The following is a 25518-nucleotide window of genomic DNA, read 5'->3' as shown; positions in this document are numbered from 1 at the left end:
CCCGAATCCTCACATGCACAGTTACCCGTTCTTCACTTCTGACTCTTAAATCCCAATACACAAACCCTCAGCCAAGGGCAGTGTTAGCTGAAGAACATGGCACAGAGAACGTCCCAGCAGTGAAAAGGGCATTTGCCATTACCCATCTGTGGGGACAAGTCTGGCAGCCAGGACAGGCTGTTCTATCTTTGGAAAGCACAAGAACTTTAAAACATTTATAATGTTTCCTTAGCAGGGATAATATAGAGCCCTTCAGCTTCAAAACGACAGTACAACCAGCACAAACAAGAGCAGAAAGCTGCAGCCTCAAGTGACAGCAAGCCAGACATCAGTTGCCTGGGTCTTGGTAATCAGATCCACAGTTGCTGGCGAATTGGTGATGTCAACAAAACCAGACATTATGGGGAGACACGACTTCAGGGTTTAAAACCCATCATTAGAGAGCGCCAGCCACGCAGATTCCATTCTTACCGTAACTGTGAAGGTGCATAATAAACCCTACGGGACAGAGGTTTAGCATGGGCAGGAAAATCAGGCAGAGATTCAACCTGAGCTCTGCTTTGAGAGCCTGTTTGCCAGGCAGCAAACCCCACCTGGATGGATGGCAATAGTAGCACTGCTCTAGTGACTCTGGGGTCTGTACCCATGGCCAGAGGCGGTTCAGGCCTTGCACAGGGCAGCATAACCTGCCCTGGCTGCAGCACACCCCATCTGAGTGCTGAGCAGCTACCAGACACCAGGAGTTAGGTGTGAAATTCTGCCTCAGTACACAGTCACGATAACGAACACAAAGTGGTGTATTTCACTTCAAATTAAATAAAAAAGCTCCCAGAGCAATCACTGCAAATTCTCTGAGAAAAGGCTCAAGTGCTACATCCTTGTCACTTCCTGCAAAGCTGCGAGATCAGGGTCTCCCAAGACATGGGGAAGGCAAAGATCCTCTTCCTCTACTACAGGACAAATACTTTGCAGCTGCAGGCATGGAAACAGCAAGGCAGCAATTACTCGACAAAGAGATGAAGACACGGTGCCATTATGCTCCACCAGCTCCTGCACCTCCTTGTCTAACAGCAAGGCCAACCACGCACATCGAGGACCGTGGAGCAGTGGCTGACTTAAGCCTGCGAAGGGAGAGCGGTGGTAATTGTGGTAATTAGAGATTTCCTCCTTGAGCGTGCTGCAAAGTGAAGTCTTTGCAGACAAAGAGAGAGTGATGCCAAGGCAGGTCCCTGGGCAACAGCTGCTGCTGTCAAGGAGGTCAGAAAGTAGCACAGAATGGGTTACAGTGGAAATGTGGCTTCTGGAGAGGAACCATGCATTCCCTGACTGTTGCACCAGAACCTCTTTAGGCCAACAACATCCTCAGGCTCAACTCGAAAGCCTCTGGTTAACAACTCCCCTTCATAAAGGGAAGGATGAACAGATACTGGGCTGAAACGAGGGAGTTTTGATCCAGACTTCCTCGTAACTAGGCACTTCAAAAATCTGACATCAACAGAAGTTTGAAGCCCAGCTTCCTGCAATAATCCTCCATCTGTCTCTTAGCGCCATGGTTTGTAGTTGAAGGCTGTATCTCTAGGATTTCTTAAGCATGGAAGTATCAAAGTTATACCAGGGATAATTAGCTGACCTCATAAGCTCCCTTCCAACTCACTATATATAAAGATCAGTTATTTTCTACAGCTGGGGAAGAAATAATTACCACCTGCACCACACCTCTGGAGCCAGGAATGCAAAAGGGAAGATCTCCTTTTCTCAAGGGACTCAGCATTAAAGCAAACAGAAATAACTTTCCCTGCCCCTCCCACAGCTTTCAACAGATGGGGGTGTCACGATGCATTTTCATTTGACACGTAGCAATTACAGCAGCAGCTAAAGTCACTCTGGAGGTACTGACAGGATTATAGCACGTCTTGGACTGCCACAAACTTGTCATCACGACTCCAGCTGTCCTGTCTGGTGCTGGCAGACGGCTGCTGCCGCCGCATGGCAGGATATGAAGAGACTGTCTGCAATGCACAGATGCTGGGCTGAGCCAGCGGAGCTTTCAGTGCTACTGCAATGCAAACAGCCATTTGGTGTATCTGCAAACTGTGCAGAAGCCAGTGCCATGGGAGGAGGAGAAGACTTGATACCCCCTGGATTACCTACCACAGCGTATCTGCACCTGCATCAGGGAAAACAAACTCTCTGCCCATTCTCTGTCTAGTGGCTTGTTCTGTATAATACTATCCTAAGGTATCTCATTGAATGTTAATTGTAGCTCAATAATGCAAGAGAAAGAATTTTCAGCTAAGAATTTAAATGAGCAAGTATGAGAGGAGCAGTGGGCTCTGAAAGCCATGACCTAGTTGCAGATACAACAGAAAATACAGCTAGAAGAGGAAAAAAAAGGACATGAAGGACAAAGCTTAGCGCAAGGAGCAGGTCACTTGGCAGGAGGAATCACTTAGGGCTTAGACACTGCAGGTATGAGACAGAAAAAGCCAAACGTGAAGAGTTTGGCTTTTTGCAGCCTTCTGTTTCACAGAGATAGGTGCAAGACAAACAAAAGAAGCAGTTTTGCTTTTGTCAGAAGAAACAAGAGGACACCAGAGGAAGCTGGGAAGATAGCAGCTGGGATGGGAACATTCATGGTCCATTGGCAAACTCAGATCAGATACAGAGATGCTTCCAGAAACTGGTTAGTGAAATTCAGAACAATTTCCCAGTCACCTCTAAAGTTGGTGCTTATGGACTGCAAGGAAATTCTCTCTGGTTGGCAGAAACCCTCAATTTTCATATTATATGCAGCCACATGTCATCATACACATACAGTTACTCACACTGCAGTCTGCACTAAAACATCACATTTAACAGCCATTCTTGCAGAGCACAAAATGATCTATAATTACTAATTTGCAAGGCTTTTCTTAAGCTTCAAGCCACATCTAACAGAATAAAGTCTTGCCAGGCTGTTTCCAGCGGAGAGTGACCCAGCTGACTGCATCACCCCCGCAGCGCAGGGCAAGATTGCAGGAGATTTCTGAAGACAGATGACCGCTGAGTGCTGAGCGACCTGGGAAGTGATTGCAGATGCTCTACCTGTGACTTCTCGGAGGAGAGCCTCATCGCTTCCATCAGCTTCTCCATCTGGTGGCCCTGCTCCAGCGCGTTGCGCAGCACATCCTCCGTGCTGACCAGCCGGTGCTGCAGCCGGATCACTTCGGACTCTGACGAGGGGTCAATCAGGGAGTATCGCCGCTGATCCGTTACCGATTTTTCTTTGTCCTTAGACAGCAAAGGGAAAATAGGAACATGTTAGATTAAGACAAATAACTACAGAAACTAAGCAATGTAGAAATCCAGAGTAACGCATATAACTGCGTTTTGATTTCAACAGTAGATGGGGTCAGAGCACAACACTGAAGGCAACCAGCAGCAGCTCCAGTTTGTTCCCAGCAGACCTCAAATAAATTATTCACATTTCAACCACTGGAGGACACTGAAGTACACAGGAATTAGAGAACACTGCTTATTCCTGCATCAGAGAACACATAAAGCAACGTGCTGTAGCTGACTCACCTTCAATTTCTCCCACAAATTTTAGCTCTGCGGGAACAGGACAACATTGGGGAAGGACATACGGACACTTTTGCTGCTAAGCCAGGCCACAGCTCACAAGCACAGCCAAGGAAGTTCTCAGCAGATGCTCAGTAGCACAAAAGAAAACATGGAGACTCAGAGTAAGAGTAAAGGGCTGGGACCCCCCAATGAGTCACACAGAGCCTTCCAGCCCCCAGGCCACGGCCAGGAGGGGTTTTGATGGCCTCACCAGCACAACCAGTTTCTCTCGCAGTCCCTTGATGTCGTCTTTGAGCTTCTGTTCCTTCAGCCGCCACTCGGCTTTGTGCACCTCGCGGCTGAGGTCCCGCTCCGGCCCAGGCGAGTGCCTGTTCGCCTCCAGTAACAACGCCCTCAGCTCGTTCAGGCTCCTGAAAGCAGCAGAACAAGAAGGTGAAGACATTTTCATACACCACACACTGCTTCATTCTCCACGTACACGGGCACCGAGCTGTCTTGCAGCTCCTGGTGAGCATTGAGATAATTATTTGAAAATTCACAGCCCCTAATTTTAATCAAATTCCTGCACAAGCATCTCTAAAGAACATGAAAGTTGGGGCTGGACTTCAACAGTTCCACCTCTGGGTTACTTTTGGTGGTAAATGATTAATACAGCAACCTGAACACACACACACACACACACACACACAGAGCTTCCCGGCTGCAGCTCCATCCTTTAGACCTGCACACTGACCTTTCCTTCTTGAGTAGCTCCTGGCTGATCAGGACCAGTTGCCCTGAGGCATCATGTGTTTTCTTGGTCAAGGCTTCCAGTTCACCTTCCAGCCTCTTCTTTTCTTTTGAGGCCAAATCTGCCTTCTTTTCTGCCGTTTTGCATTTATTTTCCAAAGCTGCGAGAAGCAGAAGATACAGGGAGAAGAAAGGTCACTTAGTCCTTTACTTACATTCCTGCTTTTTTGCCTTTTCCCAATTCCCACAGGCCTGGTTAGCTCTAGATTTGGTGCTATTTAAGGGTAGATCTCAGAAACAACACACCCAGCTCCACTTATTTCTGCTTCTTTTGGTTTTTAACATTCAGTGAGCTCAAAAACCCCTTCTCACAGGATACAAATATCTTCCGCAGGGTTTGTGTTCACGTCATGAAAAGAGACTGGAATTCCTGAACAAATTTTTACCAACAATATCCACTAACAGACAGGCAGTGTCATGTTTTATACCTGCCAATTTCAGCACCTGGGCTCTTGTCCAACACCAGTGCAAAGGACAAGCAGGGAAACCCCTAATTCCCACCAGCACTGGATTAGGGAAACTTACCACTTACTTGGGCCCTTAGATTTTCAGTCTGGGACACCAGCGATGATACCTCTTTGTCTCTTTTACTCAGCTTGTCTTGGAGGTCTGTGGGAGAAAAGACAAAAATTAGAAGCTTAGAAAATTCTTAGTGCAAATTGGGAAAGTATTGAGTGTTTGGCATGGGTGGGGGTGCGATGGACATGGTGATGGTACCCTCCGTTGGTAGAGAAGCAGCAGAAGACAGATAATGGGTGTTTCTCACTGCATCTCATCACCTTTGTGATCTACACTGAACATGTTTTACGCTAAAAAAAACAAAACAAAAAACAAAAAACACAAAAGCCCCAGCCCTAAGGGAAGGATGAAGAAATACGAGTCTCCTGGGAATGCGGAAGGCAAGACATGATCTGGAAGCACTTGATGTGTCTTGGAACAGCCCTGAATCCTTCACAGACACCCAAAAGCAGATGCCATGCCCAGCCACGTGGTAGGACATCGCTCCCAGCAGAGACCATCTGGGCCACCCAGCTCTAACCTTGCAGGTCTGCTGTTGCTCAGACTAGGGCTTACAGCTTACACCCTCTGTGTGAGGGAGGCTGAATGCAAATTCAGTTTCAAAGCTACTTTATACAAATTCTCCGAGTGCATAAATTCCATGTTTTGTTAAAGGGATGGATTTGATTTAAGGTAAGCTTAATAAGAAAAGTAACCCACATCATTTTAAGCCAGTCACATTAATATCTACCATTAGCAGCCCTCTCCTGTGAACAAATCATGTTTCATGCCTGGGTTTTACCTGCTGTAAAAGTCAGTGATGGGATGGAAGTGTGCCCATTTCCCCAGATCTGCCTGCAACCTGCACCATCCGCACAGTGAGCATGTAACACAAGTGGAAACAGCCACCCCTGTGTATGTTCAATCAGATTAGAGAAACAAGAAAAAAAAAAAAGCCAGACAACAAATGGCATCTGGCAAAATCTGAGAGATTAAATGGCTTCCTAAAGTCCTTCCACAAGGTCATCCCTGCAAGAGCAGAAAGTCAGAGGAAGGGAAGGCACACGAGCCACTAGAATGGGGTGTTCCAAGAAAAAACAGTACAATTTCCTACCTTCCATAGTCTGCTTCATCTTTATCTTTTCTTCTGAAATATCATTCGTGTCAATCATCTGTAATAAATGTAAAATAAGACATGTAAATCAGCCCTTTACCCAAAGGCTCAAAGCAAAATTAACAACCACGAAGCCCCATCCAAAGTAGAAATTTATCCAGTACCCAAGTTGCGATGTTCTTCACGCTTCCTCATAGAGAAACTAAAGGCTTGTGAGGAGTTGGGCACAACTGAGGGTTAACTGGGACCATCTGAGAGTGCCCACATGCAACAGCCAGCCGAGCACAACAGTGAGATTCACCCAGGAGGGAAAAGACACCAAGACACTGGGCCTTCCCCACCAGCTCTGGTTCCAGCTTTCACACACCCCAAGTTTGTGGAAGAGCTGCTCTCCTGGCAATTGGTCTCATGTGGTTAATCATGGCACACGTTCAAGTGCAAAAACTTTCAGCATTCAGCATTGAGACCCATCAGACAAGTTCCTCAACTTCCGAGAAATCTCACTGTGCTTGAAGTTATAAAAATAGTAACAAAACATTGATAAAAATAATCATTATTAGAGAATGAATAGGTTAATAGAAAAGCAGTTGCTGTGGCCACCACCTCTGAAAGCCCCCAGGTCAGTTCCCAGGAGCTTGAGGGGCTGCAGGACACATTTAACAGGAGCACATCCAAAGGGGAAATAAGCCACCTGATGTACTTTTTGGTACACAAAAACTATTTAACTGCTCTTTGGAAGCACAGTTGTGGTTCTCACCTGAAGGTCTAGGAAAGATGGTCACAAGACACATTTGTTTGTTTAAAATATTTGGCTAGTCAATACTGCAGTCACATTAAATTCGCTAAGACATTTAAAAATAGAATTTGCCCTGTGATACTCAAAGGCTTTCACCCATGCATTTCTTCCCACATTTTCCCAATTTTAATCGACACATAGTTAAAATAATTATTTCAAGACTCCCTGGTTCTAATCCAATATCCCCCAGAGCCCTCTAATTTATTTAAAGGGCTCTGGAACAAGCCTCCAGCTTTGTCTTTTACATTCATCCCTGTTTGAATATTGGCTACAATATGTGACATGTTGTAATAACAACCGACTCGTCCCATGGCCCTGGATGTATTTATTGTTCACAACTGTCTTTACTGGATGAAACATGTTGAGCAAGCCCTTGAAACACCATTGATGCTGTAGATTCCTCCTGGGGCATTTGCTTCTCTTATCCAGCTCAATGTGCCTTTTTGCAGGCATGAAGCTCTGACTTGGCCAACAGTAATTCTTGGGCTTGACTTTGCTGCCCAGAGGTGCAACCAATTTCAGTGGGACTTTTCACGTTGGCAAATTTAACACAGACATTGTATTCATTTCATTGGCACCCCAGTCTGAGACAACTGACTACATTGCCAGCAATAGATTTCAAATGAGTATTCTTAAAATACACACGTTTCCTGGCTTATTTTCATTTTCTGCATCCCCACAGGGATAAGTTTTAAGTTGGCTTTCTGCTCATTTCTCATGCAAACACAAACAGGGGTCCAGCAGCAGCAATCTCCCCCCTCGCTCTAGTGCAAAGCCACGTGTCCCTGTGTCACACTACAATGGCATCATCAAAAAAATGAGGTGATGTAAAAAGACACAAAGGCCACAGAAAATTGACCTCTTCATATTATGATACTACTGCTTTTATTCTAGCCTTGCCTGGGAGGCTCAGGACTTGCATTCAATAGGGCATTTTATTTGCTCAGCCTGGTGCCATCCTGACCCTCGCTAGCAGCTCTTCCACTGCAATCCTTAAAGTCAAGACATCCCAGTGTCTCCCATATATGCTGCAAGGCATTGCTGGCACACACCTCCCACCCAGTCACACCAGCTCAACCCCCTAACTGGGGCTCTCAGACCACATTCTACATGCTAAGCAAGCTACATGCTCTATCTCAGCGTGGGTGATGTCTCTTATTCCACCTCATTCCCTACCTCCCCATGAATGGCCTTGCTCAATAATGCACCAAGGCTGCTGCAGCTCCTTGGGGGACAACAGCCATATTGTAGATATGATGCTTTTTCAGCTCAGAACGCTGTTTGCTCGGGGTGAGAGCCCATCCCTGCAAACCACGACAGCCCTAATCTGCCGCCACAGTACCCATGTGCCTTCAAGCCCAGATGTGGTCCACTGGCTTCTCTTGACTCTTATTCTAATTGTGCCACAGTAGTGGCTTTCAAGAATGAGAAGACACCCTCAGCATGGAGATGCAGTGCAGACAAAGCACTACGCATGGAAGATATTATAAAAACATCCAGATACTCTGAGGCACAGAAGCCTCATAAAATTGCACAAGGCAACAGCTGAGCTCTACTCCTACAAAGGGTTACTAAGAGTGACAACAAACAAGCAGAGTGACCCACAACTCCTACATTTGCGTGCTGAGACGGATGGAGGGCCTCCATGGACTGCAGCTTGTTCTCTAAGACAAGCACTTTTTCCTGCAATCTGTGGATCTCTTGTTTACTCTGAGCTTCTGTTTTCTGCAATGTTTCATAGTCCAACATCTTCTTCTCAGCCAAAGAAATCTGGTCTTTCAAGAAAGCTATTGCTTGTGTCTGGTCTGTATATTCACCATGAAGTTTCTCCAGTTCATGCACCCTCAGCTCAGCATCTCGACACTTGTCCTTCATATCCTGGAGCTCAAGAAGGTGCTGATTGCTTTTGGTTTCCAGTTGCATTTTCCAGTTGCTGTTGCTTTTTTCCACTTCATCCAGAGCCTCCTGCAACTTCAGTTTGAGGCTCTCTTTCTCCTTTATATGAACAGCCATCTCAATGTCATGCTTTGCTTTCAGGTTCTCCAACTCAAGCTGGTGTTCCATCTTTATACTCTCCACCACTGCCTTCAGCTCCACAATCTCCTTGTGTTGGGTGTCAGGGCCTGTGTTCAATGTGGCTTTGAGATCCTCCAGAGACTTCTGGTGGTCAGAAGCTAACGTGTCCAATTTAGACTTCCAGTTGTCCATGAGCCCCATGTTCTCATTAGTGGCTTGCTGAACTTTATGCTTGAGGTCCACAATTTCCTGGGAATACTTTTCATTGACAGCTTTCAGCTTCTCCATCTCCTGCTGGTACTTCTTTAACGTCTTCTCATACTTCTCCTTTAGCTGGCTGCTCTCCTTCTGGTGCTCCTTGTTGGCAGACAGGAGTTGATCTCGTAGCCGAAGAGCCTCTGACTGCAAACCGAGGTTGTGCTCCGGGATCTCTGCTTGGTGGGAGCTCCTGAGGCACTGCCGAAGCTCATCCACCTCGCTGCGCGTCAGGCTCAGCTCCTCCTCCAGCTGAAGAATCCTCGACTTCTCCGCTACCGTGGTTAACTGCAACGGGACAGAGAAGAGAAAGTCAGTCCCTGCCTCTCATCACTGCATCCCTCCTTTTCGTAAGTGTGCTCCAGTGGAAGTAAGTCCAAAAATACATTAGTCAAATGTTCAAATAATCAGGAAAAGAATACCCAGCACCCTCCAGCCTGAGCAGAGTTTTGCACCAGGGTAACTATCACTGATAACTCCAACAGTTGCATCTTTGTGCCAATTGCAATTTGTTTTTTCTAATACAAGCCTCTTGTTTTCCACAGAGAAACACACGTCTTTCAAACAATCCTTGAAAAATCACTAGAGAGCAACAGCAGTTTATGAAAAATAATGTCCTGAAACAGGGCATTATAGTTCCAGACCAGGCATCTTGCCAGATGATGCACAGAGGAAGTGTGACTGCACATGCAGGAATATCACAAGCGCCGAAACAGCATTAAGCGTATCATGTTTCCTTTATTGCTCAGCAATCCTCAGCCTACTTCTGTGTTGTCATTTATTTACCCTGGTGTAAAAAGGAAAAGGGATTTTTACACGTGACTACTTGTTAGAGTTTATTAGCAAAGTAAAAATAATGTAGAAGGCTCGAGGATGCAAGACAATAAATCTGGCCATGGTTAACATTGAGCAGAAGGGCTATGGATGTCTAACGATCTGAATGAACCTGACGGGGCTGAACTACCTGCTCGGCACAGGGAGTTCAGGGTGCTGCAGCTATGGATGGAAAAGAGATTTGAATAGATGAAATACTAGAAAAAGGCAGAAGAAACAAGGAAACCAAGGCAGAACAAAAGCGATCAATTCAATTTCATTTCAATTGCCATTTTCCTCACTACCCCTTAGCCCAGGAAGTATTTTTTATTTTAGGTAGACACACAGGCATTCCAAACATTTAGCCTTTTTGGAGAACTTCATGTTTGTGTTTTCTACAGCTCTAACAAATCCACTGGTGAGGAGCCAACTCGCTGTGGGCAAGTCCAGTGCTTCCCATGCCACACCAGCAGGAAAAAGCCCTTTCCACATCTGGGCAGCCTGTCCTGCTCCACCTGCACTCACCAGTACCTTCCATTTGAGCTGGCAGCTCCCACAGCTGGAGGAAGGACAAAGGGAATGCTGATTGCAATGTTATTTTGTATTATAGCCTGGGGGAGCCATGAGGCAGAATGGATTGTGCAGGGTGTATTATTTGGACATGTTAATTGCAAGATGAATTGTGAAGAGCTCATGTGTCAAATGGTGGCATGGGGCAGAGAAGCAAACTCAATCTGCGAAACAAGTCCTTACACAAGAAGCAAAGCTAGAAATTATATTGGACTATTGTTTCCAGGAGATAGAGCAAATAAAAATTAAAAAAAAAAAATAAATCAGGGAAGCCTAAATTCAAGCCAAAACCACTCAACCCCATAAAGTGAAAAAAAAGAAACCCAAAGCAAGGCATCATGAGCACCAATGCAGGGGCAAGCGTGCTGTTCTGCAGGCAGGGCAAGTGGGGGTCCATTACCCTGGTGTCCTCTAATTCTCTGAGGAGTTTTTCAGCCTGTGCCTTCTCAAACAGCAGGCTCTGCTCGAGCTCCCGTATTCGGGCATGCTCCAACTGCGTCTGAGTCTGGGCACAGAGGGAAAAAAGAACAGCGGAGATGGGAAAAGGGGAAGGGAGGGAGGGAGAGAGAGAAAGAGAGGGGAAGAGAAGGCTGCAACATCATCTTCAGTGTACAAGACAAGGAAAGGCAGTTCACAACGGGGGGAGAATAGATCCAAACAAGCAGGGAAAAAAATCCAACTGAACAGAAAACGGTCACTACGGGATTTACATGGTACTCGTAGTGGCTGTTCACGAGAAAATGGAATCTGTGATGGGAAAACATCCCTCTGCATTAAAAAACTGCTTCAGGGTTTTCCTGCATCAAGACGATACTGAAGCACTTTCTGAAAAAGCAAAGCTCCCACCGCTGCAGACCGCCCGTACAAGACCCTTGCACCACATAAGAGAATGCAAAGACCTTGCAATGATTCTCCACATCTCTCCTCAAGAAGAATCACAAGACAGACTGAAAAGAGTTGGAAGCTGCCGTCCTCTTTTTGCTCCGGAGACGGCTTGAACCCTGCGCTAGTTGGGGGGAAAAAAGCGGGTCATACTGCACAAAGCATGTTGCTAAACCCCAAAATACACTACGCTGAAAACAAATCAAAGAAATTCAGATACCAAACTTATATAAATCAGTGCTTTAAGTTTGAATAGGGCTGCTATGAATTGCAGTGATTTTTGCACACTAACAGCCTTGCACACAAAATGGAGCTATTTTTTTGGTTTGGTTTTGTTTTGTTTCTGCCCTTTTAAGCCCAGCACAAGAAGTTTTCTGCTGTCTATGAAATCCAGGAGCGTTGATTCCGGGCATTGCTTTTGTGCCCATCACTTTTAAATCAGAAGTACCATGTGGCTGTATTTGGTGGCAAACCTCAGCACTGTCATATCACGTAAAATTTCCCATAAATAAGAGAGGAGAAAATGCATGCAGAATCTGGCCTTTCCATTTTTTTTTTTTAGCTTACAAAACCAACATTTTCATTTGAATTAAACTAGACCTACTAAAACACCAAACAAATCCAATCAGAACCTTTTTTTTTTACCCCCATTTTTTCCCCTTCATTTTCCATATAATTATTTGCTTCTCCCTCTTCCTGCTGGAACCAGTTTTAGGGATTTTCTGCAAGATTTGGTCAGTTGTGTGCAAATAATGGAAACTGAAGTTTGTAAAAATTCATGTTTTCTCTTATGGCTTGAGAGGTATCACTATACATATATCCATAGATGATCAAGCTCTCAACTGCCAGGTGTATTCTGACTACTCCATATTTTATGTGGTCTATGTGGTCCCTGAATTAGAAAAAAGAGATGTGGTCTCAAAAACCTCAACATTAAGACCCCTCCAAATGATATCACTGAAGTGCAAAAGTTGGCTGAATGAATCCTAATAAGAAAAATAAAAAGATTTAATTTTGTACTGAGTGGCTTCTCCCACTCCCTGCAAAGCTCCAAGTCCACATCTGAAGATGGAGCTCTAGGCTTTGTTTTATTTACAAGGATAATTATTCCATTGATACTAACAAATTTTCCTCAATTCCCAAGTGAAACTTCAGCAACACAAACTTTTGAAATGACAGATATTGGCTGCCTGGCAATGCTGATCCATTACAAAACTAATCTCTGAATCTCCCAAAGAGACTGTCTCAAGACTCCTGAGGTTGACACTCAAATTCGCAGCCAAGCTTGCTCAGTATCTACCAATCGTGTAATTTTCCAAGTCTGTAAAAATGCATGGAAATAGAGGAGAAAAATAATCAGGGAAGAAAAATCAACTGTTTTACAGTCCTTAAATAGAACTTCACTTAAGAGTCTCAGCAAGTCCTGTGTTATTTCCTACTTCATGCAAACAGTTTTGCCCGGCCAGTATGACTCAGAGCCTCAAATCCAAAGTTCTTCTGCACTCTGAGGAAGTTTAGATCTCAATTTTAGACTTATTTCTTGCTATTAGCCTTAAATTACTATTCACCAATTACAAACTGACTTCTCACTGGTGTTTGGGGTGTGAAGGAGGTTCCAGGAGATGAGCACAAGATAGTTCCTTGAAGAGGTTAATATCTCCTATAATAGTCTCCCACCATAAAAAAGCCTTTCTTAAAAGGTTTTGTTTTCCTGCACTTGCTTTTCACCTTCCAAAGCACTACAGCATCAGAATTGCCTACCTGCATCAAAAAGGGGTTGAATTCGCAACTACATTTCAAGGCTAAATCTGGAGTTCCTTCTCCTATATCAGACAGTCCAAAAACTGGACCAATATCTCCATTCTTCAGATACATTAATTTCTTTGGTCAAATCATTCACTCTGAGGATCACAATTAGACAGGACAGAATGTAAGAAGTGACCATAGCCCTCTGGCAGTGTCTGTGCTGTCACTGGTGTTGGACCCACAGGGGAACATCCCAGTCCTCTGGATTGCAGAAAACAAGCTGCTCCACAAATTTTCCCCTACAAAGTTATTTGTTCTTTTGTACAGATTAATATGGAAGTGGGGACAGGACCCTTGCAGCCTGCAAGGAGCTTGGCCACATCCCCATTGCAAAGCAACTCCTTCCCAGCCCAAATGAAAATCAGATCTATCCTCAGTTTGGGACCTGCACTTAGAAGAGCATTTATGTCACAGCAGCTAACCATTTTGCTAAAACATGTGGGTTGTGGTTTTGTTGTTTGTTTTTTTTCTAAATATATCTGCTAACTAACCCATTGTCATTATTCCACAGCCAGGCTTCAATCACTTGAAGCTCACACAGGGACACTCCACTGCTCTGAAAGGGTGATCAATCACCCTTCTCCAAAGTACTTGGGGAAACCCACCAGCTAAGTTCAGGAACCAACAGAAACCTGATTTTGCACCCACACACTAGGCAGAAACTGCACTTGCCGTCCTTTAGCAAAAGTCTGCTGTCAGTGCACTGCTGATATATACCCCGTCAAACACATTACTCTGCTTCAGCTTCTGGATAAAGAGGTTTATACAAGGGGGTCAAAGCTGTAGCAACATCCTCCATTGCCTGGTTTCCCCATTTTCCTGGGCTTTTATTACTATGACTGTGAAGCACAGGAGCAGTTCCCTTGACATTTCTGGCTATTTTTAACTGCACACTCTAACTAAAGATACAAGAAAGCCCTCTGATTTACAGATGTAGATCAGAGCCTTGCTTTCACAGAAATATTTTAGTTTTTCCCCACAGAAAAGCCTCCTCCTGAAGGACAAGCTCCCAATACCACTTCCAGTTCACACAAATTCACTGCAGCAGCATTGCTCTGAGCAACTGCTCTTCCAAATGAAAGAGTATCGCAGTGCCAAACCTCACACTCGCGGCAGAGGACTCCACATGAGGATACTGCAGCTCAAACGATACATGGATTTCGGCTAGAATAGAACAGCACCCGACTGGGAGATTGTGAGCCCATTAGCTGCCAAAAACACGACACTGCAGGGACAGTGACTGAGCAGTCACTTCATTTCTACAGTGGAAAAACATATGTTGAAATGCATTCAGATACAGTCAGATTTTAACATGGCTTGGCAACTCCTGGCGACATTTGAAGCCAGGCTGGCTGCATGTGATTAATTCTAGGCAGCTCTTACTGTTATTAGTCATTGGGCAACATATCAAAGAACAGTTTTCACAGTTTATACCACAGTGTCCACAGCATGTCCAAAGCCATTGATAAAGTATTGTTTAGAGATAAGCAAAAGGTGGAAGAAGTTCCTCAAGTGAGGCCCCACATGCAGTTTCAGGTTTTGACCCCACATTTTGGTAAGGGGGTTAGGAATTACCTCCAGATCCCCCTTCGTGATGGATTCTTCCTCCACACGGAACTGCAAGTCCTCCACTTTCCTGGGGAGAGGAAAAGACACAAAGAGAAATCAGTAACACCCAAATCAGCAGCCCATTTTCAGGCAGCCGTCACTCATGGGCTTCCCCTGCACAACTGAAGTCTGAGAGCAGAATACAGACAAACTTCATGTACAAACAGCTCAGCAGAAGCTGAACAGCAAGATGAGCTACCCTGGCAGAAAAGCCTTCATCAGAGATTGTATAGGCCAGTCATACATAAATGCACATAAAAATCACATGCACAAACACAGAAGTGCCAAGGACTCTTTTGCAAAGTCTAAAGAGAAAAATCCAGTAATGCTAAAAATTAATTCAATCTTCTGTTAAACTCAGTGCTTTTTGCTCTCTTTACTGCTTTTTAAAAGGCAATAATGAGGCTGTTGCACTGGTAGCCAGATGTAAGGACCCTGATTCTGTTACAGATAAAAACAGCCATGAGTGTACATTTCTAACTTCATAAACAAGCTTCCTTGTCTAAACCTCCTCTAATTAGAGGAGGCATCTGTTGATATTTAGGAAAGAACTCAGCTGTCTTGGGTTAAAGGGTCTCCTGGAGCTGGGAAAGTGAGCTGCCTAACCAGGAGAACAGGGAGACTTGTGCATGAAAGAACAATTTGTCCTCAGGAGGGGCATCATTCAATCAAAATCAACGCTGTTTTCTGTTACTTAATATGTAGAAATGTCTTTCTATTCCCACTGAAGAGCTTAAATATATGTATATGGAGCAATCAGACTCCAAGAATGACAAGTAGATCTTCAATCTTATCCAGAGAGGAAATGTATGCATCAGCATATACTCAGATGGAGCCTCTGGGATGTGGGGATATGGTGAATTGCACTGCAGTACGGCTCCACTCCAGTTTGACTTCCCTTCCTCAGAAGGAACATCCTTAAGATCAGCACATCACAAACAGAGGACAAAGAAATGAACTGTAGCAAAGCCAGGTTGTACAGAAACGTTAGGGGCCTGGGATGGCCCAAACCGCAGTTCTGTTTATTATCCAGTGCTGTTATTATATACCATATCCCCAGCCAAGAACATCCGAAGGCAAGGCTTTGTCGCTGCCCATACTCTTGCGATCCCACCTTTACTGAGTAATTCCAGTTTACACAGCGACATGGCTTTACCTCTTCTCCTCTTCCAGCTGATTCAACAGCTCAATCTTCTCCTTCTGCATCACATCCACCAGGGCTCGTGCTCGCTGGAGGTTTCCTTCTGCCTCTGTGACATACTGCAGCAAAAAAAGAGCCCAAGCCACAAAAGTTAACAATGCTTGAAGTACAGAAGGTTTTGAGGATCTGTTTCAGAAGATGGTAGCTGTTTCAGATACATGTGTTTCTGACAGGTTGATGTGGCCCACCACACCAAGATAGTGTCACCCCTGCTCCACAATAGCTGACTGGGGTTTACAAACATCAGCAAGGAATTTAGGGCAACAGCACTCATTGAAGAGCCATATATTGACAAACAGCAAGACACAACTCCTCTCTTTAAGCATTTCACTGCATAAAAACTCATTTTTATAAATGCTTGTTTAAAAAAAAAAAAAAGCTAATATGATCAGCCTGTTTTCCTTGCAGATCTCCTAAATTCACTAATATGATAAAAACATCCCCTGTGGCAGGAAAGCAGCGACATACGAAATGATCTGATGTCCTCAGCTGTGCCTGATAGCATCAAAAAAAACCACTGCAATGCAGTCTCAGCCAAGGCCACGTTGGGTGGCTAAGGGGAGCAAGTTTGCCCTCCATTTGCACTTCAGCATTCAAATGTATTGATCACCAGACACAAACTATTTACTGTCCTTTTCCTGGCACAGCCCTTTCTCTGCTCCTGGCTTGGGGCAGAGAGAGCACGTTACACTGGCAAGAGCGGAGAAAGAGCCTCAGTTTAACCCACTGTACAGGAACCTGTCTGCACATCAGACACGGAAATTCAGATGCCAGGTTTCACATCAGGAAGCTATAGACAGGTAATGTGATCACGATCTGAAACTCTCAGAGGATGCCAGATATTTGTGTGCTAGTGATAAAGCCACGCCACCCCATACCTGCTCATGCTGGGCCTTCATGATGGCAATCTCTTTCTCCACTTCACAGATATGGCTGGTGGCTTTGGCAACCTCAGCCCGCTCCAGGTCACGCTCTGCCAGCAGCTGCTCAATGTGCTGCTGCTTCTCCTTCAGTGCCTCCTGGAGAGCTGTCGTGCCAGAGATTTTCCGGGCATATCGAGAAGAAGTCTCTGTCAGCTGGAAAGGAGTTAAAAAGAGACAAGGGTGAAGCTGTGTCCTTCCCAGTCCAGAATAGCCTAAAGTCACCTGTTAAATCTAGAATGCAGCTCACCTACTGATCATTTATTAGGCTGTACAGAGCTGTAGTTCCAGCTCTGGACCCTGCATGTGGGGTTAGAAAGTCTGCAAAACATCTGGACACTCCTAGCAGGCTCAATAGCTCTGCTACGCCGCAATGAAAGGACCATGTCCCAAAGGACAGGACGTGGGGTGGGTACTGGGTCAGGAAAGATTATCATGTATTGTATCATCTGCCTTCTTATATACATATTATTGATGACCTGCATCGGTGCAGTCCCAAACAGCGAGCTCAGCTGGAAGGAGTGATCTCAGTTGGAGATGCTGTGGGTTAGCTGGATCTGCTCCCAGCAATGGATACTGCACCCTCATCCCCAGCCAAGAAGACTACAGGCGCTATAGAGCACACACTACCGCAGGCTCAGAGCTTTCCATAATATCCAGTGTCCACCTTCTTGAGTACCTTCCAAAGCATATGGCATGTGATCCAGGATGGCGTCACCCTCCACAGTAAAACACAGTCAATGCAGGAGCTTCTGCACATCTGTTCAACACAGCAACACACTGCTGTGCAAGCACGCGGAACAAGAAGCAATGGCGTTTTTCTGCAGGGATCCTACAGAAAACCTGCTCTTGACAGTGGAGCTGAGCTTCACCCCATTGCAAACAGCAGTTCTGGCTCTTTAATGGCCACAGTTGGTCAGTGTTTGTTACAACTTATGTCCATGCAGAGTCCTAATTGTAAGGTGAATAACAGTATGCCAAACTCCTCCCCTCTCATCTCATTGATGGGGAAGGAGCAGCTGCACTGAAACAAAACTCCAACCCTCCCACTTTGCAGAGCCAGGTCACAGAAGAAGCAATTCAAGGCTGCAGAGTCTCTGGAAAGAGCCACTTACCAGCCCGCTGCGGCTGGGCCTGCCCCCCACGGACGATGCCACCGAGCTGACGGAGCTGATGGAGGAGCTGCTGGGGCTGTGGGTTAAGGCAGACACCCCCATGGCCATTCGTTTGCTCTTCTTCGCCTTGGCGGGGCTGGTTGATGGGAACCCAATGCGGATCACCTTGTGGATGGGAGCAAAGAGGCCGAACTTGGGAGGGCACTGAAAATACCTGTAAGACAGGAGATGCACCCAGTCAGAGGTGGCAGAGCATCCGTCTCGCTCAAGTCTCACCGAATGGCATTGCTAAGCAATACGCAACCCTGGTCCTCAGCTCATCTCTTGCTGCTTTGCTGTGACACTGTTTTCTGCATGCAAATGGGTGGATTATTCTCCTTTCCTGCCACTTAAGAATAGTGGCAATCTTCATGTTTTCACTTGTGGTGTTTAAGCGGGGAAACCCAAGATAATTGCCACACAGCAGCTGCTGCGCACTTGGGTGAGATGCCAGGAAAGACCCATCTGGTGGCCTAGATGGGACAAAGACTCCAGTACATAACACAGCGAGAGCACACGAGCTCCTTCCTGACCACAACAAACCAACCTGCCCAAAACTCACGTGTGTTCTCCACCCTGCTTTGCAAGAAAATTACACAGCAAAGCATGTCAAATGAAAGGATCGGAAGCACACCGCTCTGCATAAATGTTCTTCCCATAAAAGAAAAAAGGCAGCTCCTAATTTCAAAGCTAAAAATACCATGACAGCAAACCCCAGTGTGTGCAATCTCTGGGTGGCAGAGAAAGAGAAACTGGTTCCCATGCAAACAAACCTAGAAGCAAACAAGGGAGGATCGGATCATTACACTGCAAGCTCTTTTCCACAATCACAGCGAGCCTGATGATTATGTCTCTCCAGAGCCCTCTTTCAGAATACAAGTGAGCCAAAATTCACAGTGTCAGGTCTTGGAAATCCCTTCAGAGCTTGGGATTTTCTGCTGCTGGCCAGCTGCACTGCAGCAAGGAAAACCAGATCATCTCCAGGCATCACATCCCCTTGTTTCAAGGGAGTAGTAAATACAGCAAACTGTCTCCATTAAGAGCTCTTTCTCAAAGGCTTCATAGCAAGGTTAGGGGAAAACACTGGGACATACAATAGTCTGTCTTATGTTAACATAAAAAAACAGGTCCTAATGAATAAATGACACAAATCAAGCTTTGCTAGCACAAGTCTCCTCTCTCCAGATGTGAGCAGCTGCTTCCCCCATTTCCCTTTTATTTTTAAGTGCTGGCAGCCACGTGGCTGCATCACAGGCAGACCCCTGTGTGCTTGGGAGGCCAGAGAACAGCCTGATCTCCAGCCACATGAGAAAATAACTCATTTTCAAACATCTGCTCAAGCCCGATTTTTTCTATAACTTTATTTAAAACAAACAAACAATAAAACCAACCCTCTACAAACCAAGATCATTTAGTCCCATCTGCTTGCTGCCAGCACAGGCTCTTGGGTTTGGATAACCAGCCATACCACAGGCTGACCTTGCTGCAGAACAGAGACTCAAGGAAGAAAGTCAGTCTGACTTCTTGCAAACCAGCCAAAACCCTGCTCAGCATCATCTTCTCAAACTGAAGTAGGTACAGGTGGACCAACAGCACAGCCCCTTCCACCCGTCTAAGCTGTACAACAATGCCAAAGGCTGAGTCCCTCAAAATCCTCCCTGACAGCTCTTAGCAAGTCCAAACTTGCATCACTCTATGTCTGCTCATTTTCTTTTAGTCCAGACTGGAAGTGGTTGCAATTAGCTTTTATAGTTCGGAAGCAGGAATTGGGTCCAGAACACTTGGCAGCAAAAAAAAAAAAAAATAATAATCTGCTTGAAACACAAGAGCTTCTCTCAGTGAGTGCTGAGGAGCTCGATACTCAGATTACAGAAAAGAAACAGGGAAGGAAAGTGGCATTGTGATGGCAACCTGCAGGTCAGAAACAGCACAGGGAATTTTGAAATGGATTAAAAAAACACCTTTCAGTGTCCAAGGTCTGTAGCTGACATGAGTCAGTTTTACTATGTTGGCTTCTCCAAAACCCTGCTGTTGAAATTGGTACATGCTATAAGAAAATCAAAAGGTTGGATGAAGGCTCAGAGGATGAACAGGATGCTGCTGCAAACCTGCAGCCAGATCCTCAGTGGACAGAGTCCACACGTGCCACTGCTGTATCAGCTGGTGTCCATTATTGCTAGAAGATCTGCAAAATCAGCCTGGATTCAAGGGGCAGGGATGCTTTACAGACTCCTTTAAGTCTCCTGTTTAACCCAAACTTCTTAATTCACTCCTGCTCCCCAGTCCCTGCTGTGGAGCCCAACTTTTCCTGCTCTTGATAGAGTGTGAAACGAAAGAGAAGCCTTGCAGACAAGGCACATACCATAACAGCCTCAGCCAACATGTAGCAGTTTCAGAAGACAGATGACTTCCAAGAGTTGGATTTTCAAAACACAGCAACCAAGGTGCAAGGACAAGAGGCAGAGAGAGCACCCTAACACTCACATCTGCCTTCCACATGCACAGAGACAATACATCATTTCTGAGCACCCTGAAGATTAAGCTTAGAGATAATTTGTAGCGTATGGGACTTGGATTCACTCCATGACTTATTCTCTACCACCCCAGATATTTTCTTTTGAGAACAGGCTGGAACTCAGCCATCTGCTGCCAATCATTTTCTGTTTTCCTGTCCTGATATTGAACAAGACATTGTTCCTCTTATTTTAAATGAAAACTCACAGCTGCTGGAAAAAAAGGAGGCTGACCCATCACAGGAAACCTTTATTACAGAACCAGAGATCTAACAAGGGAGGAACTCTCAGCTCCTCAGTTTCAAAGCTAAATCTCACCTCTAACACAAGATTCCCTTAAGAAGCTCCAAGAACTCAACAGTATTTCCCACTAAATGAACATGTGAAAGATAAGGAATCAGTTCCACCTGTATTTGAAGCTGGGTCCAAGTGCTACTGTATAACTCAGAGTTGAATGTCCCCAAGTTCAAGATCTGAGGCTGGGAGTCATTCCCTTCTCTAACTTCTATATGAACAGAAACAGCTTCCCAGCAACCCTGTGAGATGTCCCCGATGAGTTTTATAGATACTAACAAGGGCTTTTTTCAAAAATAAATTAGTGGATATGCCTATGGAGGCAGAGGTATAAGATCCATCAGCAGACAGTTGCCTCACTACAGAACTACTACAAGGACAGACAATGGTCTCTGGAAATTTGTCCCCAGAAAGACCAGAACAAGCAACATTAAGCTGAGAAAAAGAGTTAAATCTTTATCTTCTATAGTTGTAACAGGGTGCATCACAGATACTGTGCAAGAAACAAGTTTATGAAGGGAATGCGTGGTAGAACGCAGAGCTAACACAATCACAGGCTCAATTTCATGCAAAAACTAAATCCCAGTATAAGTTATCTTCTCTCTCTACTCTCTCCTGTTCCCTGAAGCCACTTAGGTTACTTCTTTACAGACCTTATCTGATCCTCCTTTAAAGTGCTCCAGTGATGTGGTTTCTATTGATCTCCCTGTAAAGCTATCCTAAAGCTCACAAGACTCAAAACCAAACTCTTTTTCCCAGGCCACAATGTCCAACCACACACACTCCGAGTCCTCCTCCCAGCTCCAGGGGGTTGTAGGACCCTACAACCCCAGGCTGGGTTTGGGAGCTCCCAGTACCTTGTACCAGCAACCGCCCCATCGTTCTTCCCCAGAGGTTCGTCCAACTCCACACCACACCACTCTCCTTTGGCAAAATCCGTCTCTCCCACGTAGCGCACAACTCCCGTCTTGGTCCCGCCAACCTGTTGGAGACAAGATGTCAAGGGTTAGGGACAGCAGCACCAGCACTGCCGAAAGGGGACTAAAACTGGGACAGCAATGGAGAGTGGAGCGGGGGGAAATAGGACATCATCAGTATTTTATGTTTCAGATTAATAAAACCAGAAGAGATCGTTTGAAGTTCTCCTGGTGCTAGAAATGTCTCTCCAATAACTATTATACAAAGAAGTTGACTAACTTCCACTTTTGGACCTGCCTGCAAGATGTCAGGACAAATACAATGAAAACCTATTTCAAAGCATCAACTAACTGCACAAAGATACTTGTGAGGCCATGAAGGAGTTTAAGCCCCCAAACACAGCTTAGACCCACCTAGGATCTGCACTAATGTGGTTTCAGTTCTGAGCTCTGTCAGCTGGCAGTTCTGAGCAACACCAGGACAGGACATGAAAGGGACAAGCTCAGCCAGGAAGGCACCCGTCACTCTTCAGCTTGTCCTCACACAGAGTTTGCCAGGACATAGCAAACAGCCCTCCCGACAAAGCTCTCAAAATACAGGTGTTTTGTATAGAAAAAAAGAAACTCCACTTTTACCTACACATTCTACAGCAATTCAGGGCGCTAATGTGCTAAGAGTCCCCTCTCACGGCCAGCCTTCCACTAGCACAGATCTATTTTACACTCCACGGAGAAATAAGAATAAATCACACCTTTTGCTCCCATATGTAGACTTAAAGCTTCCAGCATGCTGAGTAGGCTCTGGGAGAGCACAAGGGAGGAATGTGTGACGCTGTGTTTTGGTCACTGCTATGAGAGCTCATTTCACGGAGCAGCAGCTGCCGCTGCCTTCGCACTGGAAGCTCCTACAGGTTTTGCTGAGCTACTTGTGCTGAGAAAAGACAGACGGAAAAGCACGAGGGTTCTTCTAAAGGTCTGGACTTCGAGTCAATTGGCATATGATCTAAACCTTTTTTAGCCTATCTCTGTTAAAGCTCAGGTTCAGGGAAGAAAGCTAAAAATAAGTTTAAAGTTAAATTTGTAGCTTTATATTGAATGACTGGTGGCTCCTTTTTTTTTTCATATTAAATTTCACATAAACAAGTATCTACAGAGGAATATTCTCCTACAGGAAACAGTGACAGTCAAATGCAGAAATCTCTAGATTGTGTATTCTGGAGTAGGGATGTTACAGATTTACCCATTCTGACTCCCTAAAAATTCTGAAAATTGCTTTTGCAAAGGAGAAATACTTTTCTCAGCCTAAAAATAACTGTACCTGAGTGGGCTGGAGAACACAGCTCTGAAGTCCGGGCCCTACCTCAAACCCTGGGAGGTTGTTCTGCAGCACAGAGCTTGAGTTCGTCTTCTGTATTTTCTGTCCCTAGGGATTCAAAGTGCTGTTCATGGAAAAACCTTTACTGATGTTCTCTTTGCTATAGGAAGGAGGAAAATATTTGCCACAGCAGGACAAGAATCACAAGAAAGCTTTCTGGTCCTACACTGCATCCAGGAGTAAAAAGATGGTTCCGTTTCAGTATTAAGTTTTTGGCAAGTTACACATTGGAACAGTTGCAGTAAAATTCTTTTCCTATCACTCACAGTCAAACAGCAGTTCTCTTTCTGATTTATTTGAGTTTATACAGACTTAGCCTCTTAATATTAATACAGTGATTTAATGCCATTCTAATGCATCTCTTTAGCTGCAAGTTGAACTCAATATAGGTGTAATTCATCTTAACATTCTTTATAGGACCTTATTATTGCTCGTAAGCTCCCTCAATTTTATTTTTGTTGTGTATTAATTACAGATATTGAGCCACATTTCCCTTACCAAGCAACCTGATCCTCTGACCCCACAGATCCTCACGTAAATGCTTTAAAAGCTCAATATCTGGTGCTTCTACTAGAGGGTCTCACTCCTCAGTTGCATCCCCATAGATATCACTTATTTTGAGAAAGCTATTTCAAACAGGAGAGAAAAACAGTAGCCCTGTTGACTTACTACATGTATATCTAATTGTGCCAGTTCTTAAACTCTCAATAAGAGAACAAAATCCGCACATCAGCGAGGATACCAAGCACAGACAATGTGATTCTCTGCTTCCAAAGCAATGCACTTTATTTTCTCTTTCAAGCATTAATTATTCTGCCATCTTTTCTATAAAGCACACCCTTGCCATACAGCATTATCTCCTGCCCCAAGCCAGGATGGACACATCTGGGGTCCCCACATCAGGCTGTCACATATACCCCAGCACTCAAACTGCTTCTTAACTTCCTATCTTTCAGCAGGCACACAGAAACTCTCACGGATGGAGAGCCTAGAAAATTCATCCCACTCAGATGCACAGATTTATTCGGGCCCGATAATCTGGTAACGCTGCTAAAATAAATAATGCGTTTTGGAAAAAGCCAGCTGGCACGTTGTACCGGTGCATGAAACACATTCATCAAAACAGATGTGTTTGTTTCTAACAGACCTTTTAATAAATCAGAGGTATCACCAAAAAAACCCACACCAAATCAAAACCACAAAATTACACAAATAACCACAACACCAACACAACAAAAAGCAGCTAAAAATAGCTCCTTCTTGACACTCTGAAAACCAGAAACAATATTGACATAGTGGTATAGGATGTTTTGGTTTGGAGGGTATTTTGACCAGCATGGACATTCCGAGCCTCCCTGTTTCAGGTAAAAAATCCTTAAGATTAACTTTAAGCAAGCTGATGTTTTTCCACCCTCTCCAGCTGGATTCATGTAGCCTCTGATCTCTTGGAAAGTTCAGCTCCAGTTCTTTGCCTCAGCTGCGATGCCCTTTTCATGCCTTTGACTAAAGACCATCTTCCTGACCTGGCCTTTCCTCAGCAAAAGATCTGTCTCAAGAGACAGTCTTGGGCTTGACCTTCACAACAAAATGAAGCCAGCAATATTTAACAGGTCTGTGCCCTAACTGGCAAGTCAGAAAAGGAACACACATCTATTGAAGGAGGACATCCACACGCCTTCCCTGCTGTACCAACTGCAGTATCACTGACATCACCTTTTACTATGGTTTTCTCATCAAAATGACAAAACTGGATCCAGACCAGTATCCTAGGGCTGAAAAGACAATGATGCTAATCCTTCCAGACACTGTCTTCATCAGAGCTGCTAGTATGTAATTTAAACAATTTACCAAATTAGCGCCAGGCCATACCTCCATTTGACTCCCTCCAGCCTGCTTTTGCTCTTTTCCCCTTATGTCCTCCCTGCTCACCCTGCAGCAGTTTCTTGCTCTCTGCAAGAACCTCTTAACAGTTGTCCTCAACCCGGGGCCCGTGGGCAATGCACTGCTCAGAATCCACTCTAATACTGCTCAGGGAGAAAAGAAAAATAAAATTATAAGTGTCATTCAGGGCAGCAGGGACTGTTCCCCGCCCTGTCATGCACAATTCCGGGGTCAAACATGGCTGCAGATGCCTGCTTGTGCATATCCCCATGCAGAAACCACAGAGATTATGCCGTGCTGTCTGCTTAAAATTCCAATTTACCTGTCTAAATAAGTGTAAAATAATGATCTGTAGGTACAAGGGGGTAAATCCCACCTGTGGGAATGCATGTCATCACCTTCTGGGGCTGTGTCCCAGCTGACAGCCAGGGACAGCATTCAGCGAGCTAGTGCTAAGGTGGAGATCTGGCTTGTGCTCAGGTTTGTTTGTAAATACAACTTAATTCAGGTGGCATCTGACCAGCAGCAGTTTCATCTCACCAGATATTCACT

The 25518-nt window shown here is 45.0% G+C and overlaps 1 protein-coding gene across 1 annotated transcript in view; it reads right to left on the bottom strand.

Annotated features, from left to right (window-relative positions):
• Window positions 1-25518, bottom strand: part of CLIP2 (CAP-Gly domain containing linker protein 2) — a gene marked incomplete at both ends in the record, with an annotated part of 46417 nt that overhangs the window by 868 nt on the left and 20031 nt on the right. Inside the window, 12 exons of the mRNA XM_080356858.1 lie at window positions 3085-3270; window positions 3815-3974; window positions 4298-4454; window positions 4879-4962; window positions 5966-6023; window positions 8376-9320; window positions 10816-10920; window positions 14679-14739; window positions 15868-15971; window positions 16791-16988; window positions 17948-18161; window positions 21651-21775. Of these exons, the coding sequence (XP_080212984.1) occupies window positions 3085-3270; window positions 3815-3974; window positions 4298-4454; window positions 4879-4962; window positions 5966-6023; window positions 8376-9320; window positions 10816-10920; window positions 14679-14739; window positions 15868-15971; window positions 16791-16988; window positions 17948-18161; window positions 21651-21775 (2397 nt within the window). The remainder of the gene's footprint in view (window positions 1-3084; window positions 3271-3814; window positions 3975-4297; window positions 4455-4878; window positions 4963-5965; window positions 6024-8375; window positions 9321-10815; window positions 10921-14678; window positions 14740-15867; window positions 15972-16790; window positions 16989-17947; window positions 18162-21650; window positions 21776-25518) is intronic.

Source organism: Nesoenas mayeri (genome assembly GCF_963082525.1).
Source record: "Nesoenas mayeri genome assembly, chromosome: 20".
NCBI classification, from domain to species: domain Eukaryota; kingdom Metazoa; phylum Chordata; class Aves; order Columbiformes; family Columbidae; genus Nesoenas; species Nesoenas mayeri.
The sequence above is the reverse complement of the archived record's forward strand: the minus strand, read 5'-3'. Positions and strand labels throughout refer to the sequence as shown.